The sequence below is a fragment of the Arachis ipaensis genome, chromosome B01, assembly GCF_000816755.2.
Source record: "Arachis ipaensis cultivar K30076 chromosome B01, Araip1.1, whole genome shotgun sequence".
Taxonomy (NCBI): Eukaryota; Viridiplantae; Streptophyta; class Magnoliopsida; order Fabales; family Fabaceae; genus Arachis; species Arachis ipaensis.
The window spans coordinates 14,182,047-14,196,689 of record NC_029785.2 but is presented as its reverse complement, the minus strand read 5'-3'; the positions used below and the strand labels follow the sequence as shown (position 1 = coordinate 14,196,689).

At 30.9% G+C, this 14,643-nt stretch overlaps 2 protein-coding genes across 2 annotated transcripts in view; one reads left to right on the top strand and one right to left on the bottom strand.

The window, feature by feature from the left end:
- The window catches only part of LOC107646887 (sugar transporter ERD6-like 6), a 12,854-nt gene extending 5,934 nt beyond the window's left edge, over positions 1-6,920 (bottom strand). Inside the window, exons 1-11 of the mRNA XM_016351030.2 lie at positions 6,622-6,920; positions 5,935-5,997; positions 5,733-5,822; positions 4,456-4,515; positions 4,281-4,346; positions 2,763-2,828; positions 2,576-2,651; positions 2,341-2,405; positions 2,170-2,262; positions 483-563; positions 243-327 (exon numbers count right to left, since the gene is read on the bottom strand). Of these exons, the coding sequence (XP_016206516.1) occupies positions 243-327; positions 483-563; positions 2,170-2,262; positions 2,341-2,405; positions 2,576-2,651; positions 2,763-2,828; positions 4,281-4,346; positions 4,456-4,515; positions 5,733-5,822; positions 5,935-5,997; positions 6,622-6,756 (880 nt within the window). The 5' untranslated portion in view covers positions 6,757-6,920. The remainder of the gene's footprint in view (positions 1-242; positions 328-482; positions 564-2,169; positions 2,263-2,340; positions 2,406-2,575; positions 2,652-2,762; positions 2,829-4,280; positions 4,347-4,455; positions 4,516-5,732; positions 5,823-5,934; positions 5,998-6,621) is intronic.
- On the top strand, positions 13,660-14,443 carry LOC107646879 (uncharacterized mitochondrial protein AtMg00810-like). Its single transcript, XM_016351023.1, has 3 exons — positions 13,660-13,768; positions 13,873-13,998; positions 14,115-14,443. Exons 1-3 carry the CDS (start codon positions 13,660-13,662, stop codon positions 14,441-14,443), a joined length of 564 nt encoding a protein of 187 aa, XP_016206509.1.

Below are 14,643 nucleotides of genomic sequence, written 5' to 3'. Positions count from 1 at the left end.
TGTAGTATTTAAGTATATTTAAACATATTCGGAGAAGAATTTTTTTTTATTAAAACACAGTTAGAGAAGACACACGTGTCAGACGAATGTCGATGAGTGTCATGTCTAAAATGTATCCAATATACAAATACGATAACTCATCAAAGAGTCCGTAACTTCGCAGATTTTATTTCTCTAGTTTGAAGGTTTATTTGTTATTACTTACGGAAAGAAAACTAATGTAAAATTATTTGATCACCTACCTGCCTTATTAAAGATCTCACTAGAATAGAAAAGAACTCCATTGATACCAGAAAGTTGTTGAAGGACGAGTAATCCAATTCCTATCTTCATGATGCATACACAAGATTATTTAATAGAAATAATTAGAATTTAACTCAAACTAGTGTCCAATTAAATAAATGAAAGTTGAATAAATAATGAAAAAGAAGAGAAAATAATGATTAGATGAATTTATTGTATTAATTAAAGGAGAAACATACCCCTAAAGGGAACCAATATCTTCTCCTCTTCAAATCTGCAAATTGTATAGTATCTGATTTGTTGTTTGACATCAAAGAACCCTACATTATGAATATATCACATTTGTTAAACCATATAATCAAATAGTAGCTAGCTATAGAGAATGTTTATATCTATAACAAAGAGATAGAGAAATTGAATGCTTTTGGACATTAAAAGTAGGAGTGAGCACGGGTCGGTTTGGTTTGGGTTTATGGTAAAATTAGAATCGAACCGATCAAAATGTAATTGGTTCGGTTTGGTTCGAATTTGTATTTTTTTGTACATGTATCCGAACCAAACCAAACCGATTAAGAATGGATTGGTTCGGTTCGGGTAATTGGGTACCCGATGACTTTGAAATTCATAAAAAAAAACCAAATTTTTATCTTAAAAATTCAACAAGTACAATAAACATGTAACATCAATAGAAATAATTCAAATATGTTAAACACCAAATACATTAAAAACTAAACTCATTAAAATCCAAACATATTAATAATGAATAATCATTGTCTAATAAAAAAGCCATATATATTTTTTATTTTTTTATTTAATTAATATATGATCGGGTTCGCGGGTTGGTTCGGGTTCCGCACCCCAAAACCGATATCCGAATCAGTCACTAATAAAGACTATCGATTTAGTTTGAATTGAACCCGATTACCCATTAGTTTCAGAACCAATTTAATTAGTTCGGTTCGGATTCGAATAATCGGATACCCGTACTCACCCCTAATTATACCGTATCGAATATAAACTAAAGTATACGTAATAAACGTAAATCCCGGGCAGTAAAGCAGCTTAAGTTGATTTCATTTCCAAATCAAGTAACGGGTGATTATTAGAGAGACTAATACGCACCCCCAAAACTGATACCCGAACCAATTACTAACAAAAGTCATCGGTTTGGTTTGGGTTGGACCCGATTACCCGTTGGTTTCAGAACCAATTTAATTGGTTCGGTTCGGATTCGGACGGGTAATCGAGTACCCGCTACCCGTGCTCACCCCTAATTAAAAGTTTATGTAGATGGTAAAATTTCATGAACTACCAAATGCAATGATAAATATATTGAGTAATGCTATACATCTAAATTTTTTTATGAAGCAACTCCAATCAAATTAAATAATAGGACTTCAAATAATATTAATTATAACTAATTTTTATTATGTTAAACCAACTTGATTAGATTTGGTTAACAAAAAATTCAGTCGTGTACCATTATTCAAATAGAATTAGGTAAGTGAAAAATTCTTATTTACTAAATTTAAAATTTCAGCATGTAAATCAATGTTTGATATCTTTAAATTTAAAATAGAGAACATAAACTACTATTAGCTACATAATAATCGACATGTTGATCAAATGTTTATTCTTCTTGTTTTTTTTTTTGTTATGCAAAGTGGAAATTCAAACCTAATTAGAACTTGCTATGATTATAAATAAAAATAAGTATTTACAAATTGTTGACGCTATGGCTATAAAACTAAAATTTGCTTTGCCACTATGAATAGACCCTCTACCAAGGTTAGTTATGCCTTTTTACTAGTTAATTGCTACTCTTTCTTCTTGAACTCAATAACATGAACCATTTATTTAGAAATCCAAACCTAGCTAGAACTTGTTATGATTATATAACATATATATATCGATAAAATGAAATACTTGTATTTCTTGGGCTTCCAATGTTATATCGGTGTTGGGTCCTCGTAAAGCTTGTAAGGAAGTTTCGAATTTTGCTATCATCCCCATTTCAGCCTAAACAAAATAAAAAATAAAATGAATCATATAAAATAGCACATTTAAAAAGCACGTTATTGATATTATGATACATACCAACCATCTTGGGGATTCTGGAATGAAAAATAGTCCTGGTATTAACATTGCACAAGGAATAACTCCTATAAAGAAACCAAAACATATTTTAGTATCTAATTATAAATTTATTTTAATTCATCAGGCTTCTAAACTATAATTATCTTTTAAATGGCAGTTATGTATGTATATATTGAGGCAAAAGTTTTGAATTGTTAAGAGAAAAACTATGAGATAGATGTAGTTAAGACTTTACCTAAAATTGCTAGCATTCTCCATTTAACAAAAAGTGCAGCCAAATAAGCCAACATGATTCCAATGGTGATTGTGAGCTAAAAAAAATAGTGAAATAACTTTACATGTTAGTTGATGTGTATATATAGAAAATTGAAAAAACAAATAACACATGTAAATTAAAGATGTTAAGTAATAACAACACTAACTTGGTTCACTGATCCAAGACTACCTCTCATATCTCGAGGTGATACTTCTGCTATGTAAACGGGCACCTATATGTATATTAAGAAAATTATTATGATGAAAAAATGAATTAAAGAGCATTATGAGAGAATAGCAAAAGGTATATCTTATCGTATTATTGTATGGCCACAAAAAAAGACACTTGAAAGGAAAGCTAATTAATTTGCCACCTAAGCTAATTGAATAAATCAAATTATTATTCATGCATATAGAACTTACTTCACAATAATATTGAACATGAATTTTTATTTCCCTGACTTCAAAGTTCTAGAAAAATCACAACTATATTGAATTTTCATATACTATTTCCCAAATTATTTTAAGCTTACATTGGTGTCATTTTAGGAATAATAGATAATTACAATATTTCATAGCTATATATAATACAATTTTCATTCATTCAGTTGGTAGTTTGAGCGAGGTTGATTATAGTTTGGAGTGTTTATAAAAAAATTCTTAAGTGTAAAATATTATTTTTGTTTCTAATTATTTGGGTAAGTTTTATTTGTGTCCTTAACATTTAAATCGTTTTATTTGTATCTTTAACGTTTATAAAAGTAATTTAATGTTATTCTGCCGTCAATTATATTAATAGATGAGATTGTATTTTTCAATTATTCTCACTTGAATGTATTCATTCTCAATTAAGTTTCAGTTGGATGTGTTCTATTTTAATATTGTATCTACTATTTGTGTTCAGGTTCAATTATGTCGCTAAAAAGGTGAATTATGTAAATATTGTAGGGATTAATTTTAATTTTTGACGAACTATTATCCGGAGTGGATCATCAGTTCTGTCTCAGACATTTGTATTATTCTAATTTCAAGAAGAGATTTTCAGAACTTCAACTAAAGCTCATGAAGTTAATTGACGGCAGGATAACATTGAATCACTTTTATAAACGTTAAAAATACAAATAGAACGATTTAAACGTTAAGAACACAAATAGAACTTACTCCAAACATTAGGAACAAAAACAATACTTTATTCAATTCTTAATAACAGTTATAAGCAATGAGAATGAGTTCAAAATTCAAATAACTCTCATTATAAATTTGGAAGGTATATTTAACGTTATTGTTTTTTCTATATATATTGAAAGGGTTTAAAGCGCAAAGAAAAGAAAAACTAGAAGGCGAAAATTAAATAGAGTAAGGTCGTTTTTCTATAATGATCTTTAAACATAATCTATACTTCTATACTTCTATAATATATATAACGGAAATATAATAAAAAGGACTGGTGTTTATTTTTTCCCCCCCTAAAATATTCTTCATTGTATATAAGGCATAAGAAATACTTTTGTGTTATTTTCAACACTTGAACCTAAAACTTGTTAGCTAAGAAATAGGTTATTTTGCCATTCCAACTATTTTTTAAAATTGTGTGGAATAACTTTAAGAAAAATAAGTTTTTCCGTCACTTAAACTAGTTAGATATTGTTGATATGTATAAATGAAGTACTAGAAAGTGAAATTACCACATAAGATATTATTCCGACACCAAACCCTGTCAACAATCTTCCTATAAATAGAAGAGATGAGTCCTACATATAATATATGGAGTAATAACATAAACGTTAATGTTAGATGTAAGATTTTGTAGTAGTATTCATGACAACAAACCAGACATAATTATAAGTAATTACTACATACATTGGCTACTGAAATGGTGAGCCATCCAATTATATTTGGGACCGCTGCCACTATTAGAGCCTGCAATTTTAAAATTCACCAACAATAAATTGCAATTAAAGTTTCAAAACAAGTAGTTAATCTCATTTTAAACGTTGAAATTAATTAGTCACCAAAAAAACGTTGAAATTAATTAATTTAAAGAGAAATACTAAAAGACCATCAAAATTTATTATTTTTTATTATTACTTTTAGTCATCAACTCAATTTATTTAGTTTAATAATTCAATAATATATATCTTTTACAAAAGTAAAAGTGATTTTATGTTTGCATATTTCATATAAAAAGATCTTTTTATCTATTAATTATTTGGATAAAATAAGATAAAAGTATTTTTTATTTATTTATTATGTGAAAAATATTTTTTTTAAGAAAAATAAATCTTTTAAAAAAAAGATGTAAATTGTAGCTTCTCAAAAAATTTTTTTATTTTTCTAGTGCTTTTATTTTTATTATTAGAAATTTGTCAAATATACTAAAAAATTAAATTTTTTTTATCAATTTAATGATGTCCAAACAAGCACTTTAGCTTATACTTTTAAACAGATCATTAACTGATGGTCAAAAATAATAAATTTTAATAATTTTCAAGCATTCTTCTAATTAAAAAGTAATATTGGATGTTAGTAATCTTAAAGATATTGTGTTTGTTGTTTCGAATAGAACTTTATTCCAGTTTTTTTTTTGAAACATTTACAAAATATGTAGTAAAGAAAAGATGTAAAAGTTAAAAATATATAATTGGGTGAAACTACTAATTTAAAACCTCCAATATTAGTATTGACAAATGAGTAGTTCTTAAAAGTTAATTGTTCTTAAATGATAGAATCTGTTTTTACTACTTAGTTTTAGTGACCTTTTTGGTATCACAATAGTTTTTTGAGACTATTTTTTGTTCAAAATAATTTTTATGTAGTAATTATCAACATAATAATCCTTTAAGAATCAAATTGGTAATATTTTGGCTATAATATTAATAAGTATGTTCAACAAGTTATTAAAATGGTTAGAGGAAAAAAAGATTCTATCAACCAAAAGTATTTGACTTTCAATCCACTTTGAGGAACCTAGTGATAGTGAAAGAAGAAAGAGTTTTCAACATTTGCATTCAAATATTTCATTGTTAGAAAATAGGTAAGTTAATAAAATAGAAGATTAAAATGAATGCTTTATATTTATAATAAACTAAAGAGAAAATGAAAAATAAATTAAGTTGGAGTATAATGAAAAATAATACCCCTTTACGGCCAAGGTATTCTGCTATGTGACCACTAGCCGTTGCTCCTATCATTGCACCAATGTTGCATAAAGATCCAAAAAGTGAAAACTGTTCCAACAAATCAGAAAATAAATGGCATGTGTACTTGCTTACCCATTTTGGATTTAAGTATTTCAAATAATTATTGAAAACAATATTAGAACTCACTCGCCCAAAGTACCTTTGAAATTGAGAGGTCAAGATCTCGAATCATATCAGATTGTGTAGGAGAGGAATACCCTATCTGTGAACAATGTAATAGAAAAGAAGTACAATTTTAATCATTATAAAATAAATAAAAAGAAAAATTCATGTGCAAGATGAAAAGGAACGTGAAAAAAAATGGTCTGTGCAAGGATTCAAATTTCGGGCGGGCCAGGTCACGCTTCACATGATTTGGCCACAACATTAATTTGGTACTTTTCTAAATCACTTAATTTGAACTAAACTTTAATATTTTAAAGTGTGACAAAAAAACTTATATATCCTTTTTTTATAAAGTTCAAGAATCTCAACGTAATAATTTTTTTTTTGAACAAAAACGTCCAATACAAAATTTTTGAAGAATCTATTTAAATATATACTCTTAAAAAAAATTACACGACAAGGAGCACGATGCATATTGGGGGAAAAAATCCCTAGAAAGAGTAAAGATTTGTAAAGTAATAAAGTAAATAAAATTACCATTAAAATTATAACTTCTATCATGGGTAAGTATCACAATTTTAATTTAAGAATGATTATACTCTTATTTTTTTACTTTACCAATTTGTTTGGATTTAGAAGAGTTGATCTGATATTGTGACTACTAGAAGGGCAATTTAAAATAGTGGTTGTGTGATATAATTGTAGAGAGTGAAAGTATCACCGTGAAACCAAATTGAATAGGACCCAAACAAACGACCAAGACACACAATATAACAAACATGGAGGAGCCATGATTGGCGTTGACGAGTGGCTGCCTAAGGTTTCTAGCATCCTCGGAATCCTCCGCATGAGCCATTATGTTGAAGGTTACTCTAATCTGTTTTGTTAGTTTGAGAAATGCATGTCAAGAAGGTTAAGAATATGAGAAGCTAACAACATACAAGATCCGTATTGCTTCTTAGCTTGTCCGGTTCAATTGGGTATGCGAAAAATGTGATACATGTATTTGTTTTTGTGATTCAAAATAGATACATGTGTAGTGTCAACAGAATCGTTAGTACTGTTAGATAATAATTTTTTTGACTTAAAATGAATATTTTTTCTGCATAAATTTATATCTTCACACTATAATTGTTTATTACGGTACAAATGAACCTGGATGCATATTCTTGTGGATGAGATTAAAAATTTAATTTAATTTTTTTTGTTTACCCAAACGGTATTTCCAACTCGATAGGTTAAGAATTAATCCATCACGGAAGCGTCTGACACCAGCTAATAAGTTGCTGCATGCAGTAGACGGGGTTCAAACTCCCAACACTTGCTTAAGTAGACGAGTGAGCTGACCATTCAACCAACCCAAGTTGGTTAAAATCTAATTTAATTTATTATGTGTATCAGTGATGCAGGTCCATTACTTTATATTTCAGCCCAACACTCAAGCTGCTTCAACAACTTCAAATGTCACAACTTCAATGCTTCAGCCCATTACACTTCAGAAAAAACAATGAGAAACTTGAAACAAAAAAAAAGGTTTAAAAAATTTATGAAGAAAAAAAAAAGTGAAATATTTGGTAGTATTATGGGATAGCAGGAGCACAAGAACACAAAGAAGTAATATTACTCGAAGGACATTAGTAAAATAATATTCAAAAAAGTAAAAAAGTAAAACACAACATGCAAGAGAGAAAAAGTGGTGGAGCAGCTCCTGAAACAATAGAGATAGTGGAGTAGAGTGAAAAAGTATTGCATGTCAAAGAAGACAACTACAACGGAAAGAATGTACCAGGAATTGAAAGAGGCAGTGAAAAAAATTTGAAAAGTAAGCTGCATTCTATAATGCTGGGCTCACAACATCATTTGAAGTAAGGAATAGGGTGTGGCATTTGAGAATCATTTCTCCCACATGAGCAAAAATCATCTTCCTTCAACCTTGAGCTTCATTCGAAATTTTAGTGATATGCCTATCTAATGTTATCTTTCTGTAATTGAAAAAAATGCTTGTTATTGTGAGTAAAAAAATATGAAAAAACCATGAGAGAAGAGGTAAGAGAGATGCATGAAAAAGCCAATATAGTTTCTGTGTAATTTTGGTTTTGTTGAACTAAGGTTTAGTTCCCCTTGCCAAGTTGGGATAACACTTGGTGGCTGATTGAACCAATAAATTTTCTTTTGTCAAGTTGGGATAGCACTTGGTGGTAGCTAGAGTATAAGCTTAGAATTTGATACTAGATGAATTAGGATTGTAATCCATTAGTATTGGTGTATGTAATTTGGTTGATTATAGTGAAAATTTTACTATGGTTGTGGTGGAGACTGGATGTAAGTTTCATGGCACTAGAAAACCGAACCAGGATACATGTTGGCATCATTCTCTTCTTCCCTTCTTTGTTTGTTTCTGGTTTTAGAGACAAAAAGAAAAAATCTCATGCATAATCAGCTTCCACAAAAAATAAAGCAAAAGAAGTTTACTTCTGAATTTAACTTGATTCAACTCCCTTCTCAAGTTCTAGCAGTTCCATCAATTAGTATCAAGAGCAAGGTCTCAAGAAATCAAGCTTTACAACTAGGAATAAAGATCCACCACCAATAATATGGGTGCTAACATCATGGCTTACACACTCACCGAGTCTAACAATCGACCTCCCTACTTCAACGACATCAACTACTCATACTGGAAAGAGAGAATGAGAATTTTCGTGCAGTCAATCGACTACAATATCTGAAAGAGTATTTTCAATGGACCTGACATTCCAACAAAGCAAAATGCTGATGGAGATGTGGTGTCAAAGAAAGACAATGAGTGGATAGAGGAAAATCTTGAGGGGTCTTACTAAGAAGTGGAAAGTAAAAAGCATAGCCATCTTTGAAAGAAATAATGTTGATAAAAATCACCTATGATGAGTTAAGAGACAAGTTGTTGACCTATGAAACTACTCACATGTCTCAAGACAGAGATGACAAAAAGAAAATGCAGCATTAAAATCAAGAATGATAGCCAAAGAAGAGGAATCTGATGACAGTATCTCAGATGAAGAAATGGTGCTCTTTGCAAAAAAATGAGAAGATTAATGAAATTCAAAATTAAAGGCAAAGGAACTACTTCATCCAAAAATTTCAAGAAAGATCAATCCAAGTTTACTTGTCACCACTGCAAGGAAATAGATCACTTTAAGTCCAACTGTCCTCAATTGAAGAAAGACGAAAAATTAAAGAAGGACAAAAAGAAGGTGCTGATGGCAATATGAAAAGACTTGAAAAATGACATTGATTCTGAAGATGAAAAAGATTTTGATCAAGAGACTCAAATGTGCTTGATGGCTGATCACACGGACATGAATAAGATAGATCTTTCTGATTTTTTCATTGATGAATTGCATTATATTATTATAAAAAATTTCACTATGAACTCAAAAAATCTTTCTGATAAATATGTTAAGCGCAAAGAAAATGAGGTATCGAAAGTTGGAAATAAATTTTTATTAGAAAAGGTAAAGGTAACCGAAATTTGTGATGAGAAATCTTTGAAAGAAGAAAATAATGCTTTAAGAGCTAAATTAAACAAATTCAAACTTAAGCATTAGATCTCAGCCTTTACTAATTTAATTGCTAAAAATGAAAGGCTAAATGAGAAAATTAAGAATCTTATTGGAAACTTAGCAAAATTTCTTCGAGATTCACAAAATCTTGACAAATTATTTGTTTGTCAAAGATCCTGTTTTAAAAAATCTGGACTTAAATTCAAAGAAGAAAGTAATTATGTTTACAAACAAACTTTTAAAAAATTTGAGGCTTCCTCTTTCAAGAATGCTAAACCAAAATTTTCTGCAAGCCTCAAAATTCAACAAATAAGAACCATTACTATAAATGCAATAGAAATGGTCATGTTCCTCAATAATGATTCATTTTTCTAAAATCTTTTGGTGATGATAATAAATTGTATAAAATTATTCATAATTATAATGCTATGGGACAACCAAAAGGATTTCACATAAGAGGATCCAAATGGATTTTGATACCTAAGATTAGTTGAAGAACATGTAGGTTTGTCTTACATCCAAGAAGAAAAAGGACATGTGATATCTTAAAAGTGAATGTTCAAGTCATTGACTGGAAATGCTACCTTCTTCATCAAATTCAACAAGTATGATGGAGGTTTGTCACTTTCAAAGATGATGGTGATGGTAAAATAATTGTCATTGGTAAAGTTGGCAAAGACTTTTCTACTTATATAGGTAGTGTCTTTCTAGTAAGGTTGCGAGAACCGGACCGGTCAATGAACCGGTAAGGCGACTGGTTCACTGGTTCAATAGTTCGACCGGAGTTCAACCGGAGTTCAACCGGTTTAATTAAATATTAAATAAAATTATTAAAAAATTAATATATAATTTTAAATATTTAAATTCATTAATTTTTAAATAAAAAAATTTTAATAAAATTTAAGATATAATAAAAATTGAAGATGAAAAGTTCATTGATAATAGTCAGAGTTAAATTTATTGATGACTTTAAAACAACTAACCGAAGCAGAATTTTCACTCAAATTGCAAAAAATTAAAGATCTTGCAGGCTACATTATCAAGCCAAGGCTAATTATTCAACGTCAATTCTCTTATACAATTCAATTGAATAACACATTGATGAAATCTCTTATTGTGCAACAAGCCTCTTATAACTAACCAAACCCTAACTAGGTTCAACAAATTCAATGCTTTTCAACAACAAAAACTCAGAATACAGACAACTCAACCTCCAAATCCAGAAACAAAAAAACTAAGTGAAACAATATAAATTAAATTCAGAATCACATTAAGCAACAACCCAACTCAGAACACAATCCCAATTCAGAATCTAATACAAAAAATCAACTCAGAAGCCAGAATCTTAGAAATCGAAACTAAAGAAGCAGCGGCTTACTAGAGACATGGCGAGGGAGGAACGACGGTGACAATGAACTCAGAAGAGGAAACGACAATGCAGCATTTCAAATCACTCAAACACAATAAGAATTTCACCTAAAAACCATCTGAGCAAAAATGCATACAAATATACACAAAATTGAATCAGAGAAAACAAATCTAGAGAGAAAAAAAGAGGAACCGAATGAAGCCATTATGGATGAGGAAGTTGAAGGTGTGGTTGTTGCAGTTGTAGGTGAACTTGTTGTTGGAGGAAGGAAGCTTCTGGAGGCACTAGAACGACGGCGAGAAGAACAGGGCTGAGTAGACGTTTGTGATGCCAGAAGCTTCAGAGTTCAGAGTTCAAGACGACGACGCCGCTGGCAGCTGCTTCGATCCACGACGGTGGAAGCTACTTCGATCCGCTGACAGAAGCTCTGATTCGGCGTCGATTCTGGTAGTGAGGTGAGGTGAATGGTGACTGGAGAAGGTGGCTGCTAGAGTTTGTTTCAATTCAGTCACCAAAAAAATTCGTTTATAAAGAAAGTGGTGAGGAGGGTGTTGCGTCGTTTTGGGCTTTCCGTTTTTTTTTTCTTCTTCGTAAAATGCTGACGTTTTATGTTAAACAGTGAACTGGGTCTTGAAAAAACAGTCCGGTTTATCCGGTTCACCGGTTACCTATCGGTTTGACCGGTTTTTGATCTACCGATTTTTTGCAGGTCGGTTTTTGAGGATGACCGGACCGGCTAGAGGACTGGTTTCCGGTTAATCCGGTTTTTAGAACCTTGCTTTCTAGTAGATAGGTTAAAGTATGATCTATTGAGCATAAGTCAATTATGTGACATTGGATATGCAGTAATCTTTAGAAAATTAGATTGTAGAGTCATAAATGAAAAAATAGGAGCTATTTTGTTTATTGCAAAAAGATGTGATAATATCTATTATCTCATTCTAGATGATCTTAAGGTTCAAAATATAACTTTTTTTTCAATGAAATCTGAAAAATAGATGTGGCATAAGAGATTAGGATATGTTAGCATGTTCCAAATCTCTAAGCTTGTTAAAAGAGGCTTAGTAAGAGGTCTTTCTAACATTAAGTTTGATAAAGACATCACTTGTGATGCTTGTCAAATGAGTAATAAAAAAAATTCCTTTCAAACCCATGGAAGATGTTTCTATTAAAAAACTATTGGAATTGTTGTATCTTGACCTGTTTGGACCAACTAGAACTCAAAGTCTTGGAGAAAAAAGTTATGGAATGATTATTGTGGATGACTACACTAGATTGGTTGAGTGTTCTTATTAGCTCATAAGCATGAAGCATTTTCTGTTTCTGAAAAATTCAACAAGAAGATTCAAAATGAAAAGAATTTAAAAATTGTCTCAATTCGAACTGATCATCATAAAGAATTTGAAAAGTAACATTTTGAATCTTTTTGTAATAAATATGACATATACACAACTTCTCATGTTCTAGAACACCACAACAAAATGGTGTTGTGGAAAGGAGGAATAGAATTTTATAACCTAGCTTAAAACTCAATTTCAAACTCAAGTTAAGACCATTCACTCGGATAATGATCCTGAGTTTAAAATCACTTTTTACAATTCACATGACATCATTAATCAAACTTCTTGTCTTAAAATGTCCCAAAAAAATGGTATTATTGAGAGAAAATATCAACACATATTAAATATTGCAAGGGATTATTTTTTCAATTTGGTTTACCAAAGTGTTTTTAAAATTATGCCATTGATCAAACTGTACGTTTAATAAATAGATTACCAAGTCTAATTTTAAAAAACCAAACTCTCTTTGCAGTTTTATTTAATAAGAATACTGACATAAATCATCTTAAAATTTTTGGTTTCATAAAGAAGAAAAAAATTTGACTTAAGGACACTAAAAAGTGTATTTCTTGATTATCAAATTGGCACTAAAGGGTATGTTCTATTTGAGATTCACACTAGAAAAACATATTTGTCCATAAATGTAGAATTTTAGGATCATTGTTTTTCATATAAATCCACTCAGACATTTCTTAAAGAAAGTCAATCTAAGTTTGCTCCCATGCATAGCGTTACTTATCATTTTGATGACATTGATCCTTTTGTTGATAATTCATTGAATTTGCAATATCATTCGTCCCGATTACCTTCCTATACATCACATCCGCCACAATTACATGACTTAATATCTTAACATACACATCATGAGCCCACAAATACATCTCATAGTACATCAGTTTCACGTACACTAACTTCTCATCTTCATGCATCTCAACCTAGTTCATCCCATCATGTTCAGGGTCCTAGAAAATTCACTGCATTAGAAAGCCACCTAATTACCTACAAGACTATCATTGCATGTTGGTTAACACAGGTTGCTCTAATATTCAATCATGTTCAAGAAAATATAGACTACTTCAAATGGTGAATTATGGGTCGCTATCCCCATCCATAGAGCTTTTTCCCTTGTTATAACTACTACAGTTGAGTCGATGACTTATGAACAAGCTGTTGTGCATGAGTGTTGGAGAAAAGCAATTAGTGCGGAGTTACTCGCTCTTGAAAAGAACAAAACTTGGACAATTACTTCTTTGCTTCCAAGAAAGCGTGCCATTAGTTGCAAGTGGGTCTTTAAGATTAAATTCAATTCCGATGAGAGTGTTGAAAGGCATAAAGCTTGGCTTGTGGCTCGAGGTTTTAGTCAGCAAGCTAACTATAATTATTTTGATACATTTAGTCCAGTTTAAAACTTACTACATTGAGACTTTTACTCACTTTGGCAGCAGCAAAAGGGTGGAAATTATACCAGCAGGATGTGAATACCGTTTTTTTGCAAGTTACAAGAAGTATACATGCTTCCTCCACAAGGCCTTGTTGTCCCCAATAGTGCAGTTTATCGGCTTGATAAGTCCTTGTATGGTCTCAAACAGGCTAGTCGGCAATGGAATTTACGTCTCACTGGTTTTCTTCAGCAGCATGGCTTCATCAAATCAAGCCATGATCATTCTTTCTTCACCAAACAAATAATGGCTTAGCTGTAATTCTTGTATATGTGGATGATTTAGTCTTATCTGGAGACAATTTGGTTGAAATTGAGACTATCAAGAAAGCATTGGATGCTGAATTTAGCGTCAAAGATTTGGAAAAGCTAAAATTTTTTCTTTGTATAGAAGTGGCACGTAGTTTTCAAGGTATTGCCTTATATCAACGTAAGTACACACTTGACTTACTTGAGGAGTGTGGGATGTTAGAGGCAAAACCAGCCAGTGTAGCGTTCCTATGCTTTATAATGATAAAATTTCTAAAGATAATGGCACGAGACTTGAGGACCTGACATGTTTTCAAAGGTTACTTGAAAGGTTATTATATTTGACTAATACACGACGAGATATTGTATTTGCTGTGGGAAAGCTTAGTCAACTTTTTTATTGTGCTACCGATGAACACTACAAGGCTGCTGTACATATCCTTCGTTACATCAAACAAGCTCTTGCGAAAGGGTTGTTTTTCTCATGCCAAAATGTTATTCGCCTCTTTGGTTTTGTTGATTCAAATTGGACAACTTGTGCTGATTCTAGGAAATCAGTGTCAGATTATTGGTTTTTCTTGGAATCTTCTCATTTCTTGGAAGAGTAAGAAGTAGACGACTGTGGCTTGTTCTTCTTCGGAAGCAAAGTATCTAGCCATGACTCAAGCAACAAAAGAGGGTCAATAGTTATTGTATTTGCTGCATGATTACCAACTTCCTCATCCGTAGTCTATTAATTTCTATTGTGATAATCAATCAACCATGTACATTGTTGCCAATCTAGTGTTTTATGAGCGCACCAAACATA

What these genes read in the sequence shown, in the direction of transcription:
- LOC107646879 (XM_016351023.1), top strand. Translation starts at nt 13,660, where the DNA reads ATGCTTCCTCCACAAGGCCTTGTTGTCCCCAATAGTGCAGTTTATCGG. An exon ending in ATGGAATTTACGTCTCACTG is followed by an intron (nt 13,769 to 13,872) that starts GTTTTCTTCAGC and finishes TGGATGATTTAG; the next exon opens with TCTTATCTGGAGACAATTTG. An exon ending in AGTGGCACGTAGTTTTCAAG is followed by an intron (nt 13,999 to 14,114) that starts GTATTGCCTTAT and finishes AAATTTCTAAAG; the next exon opens with ATAATGGCACGAGACTTGAG.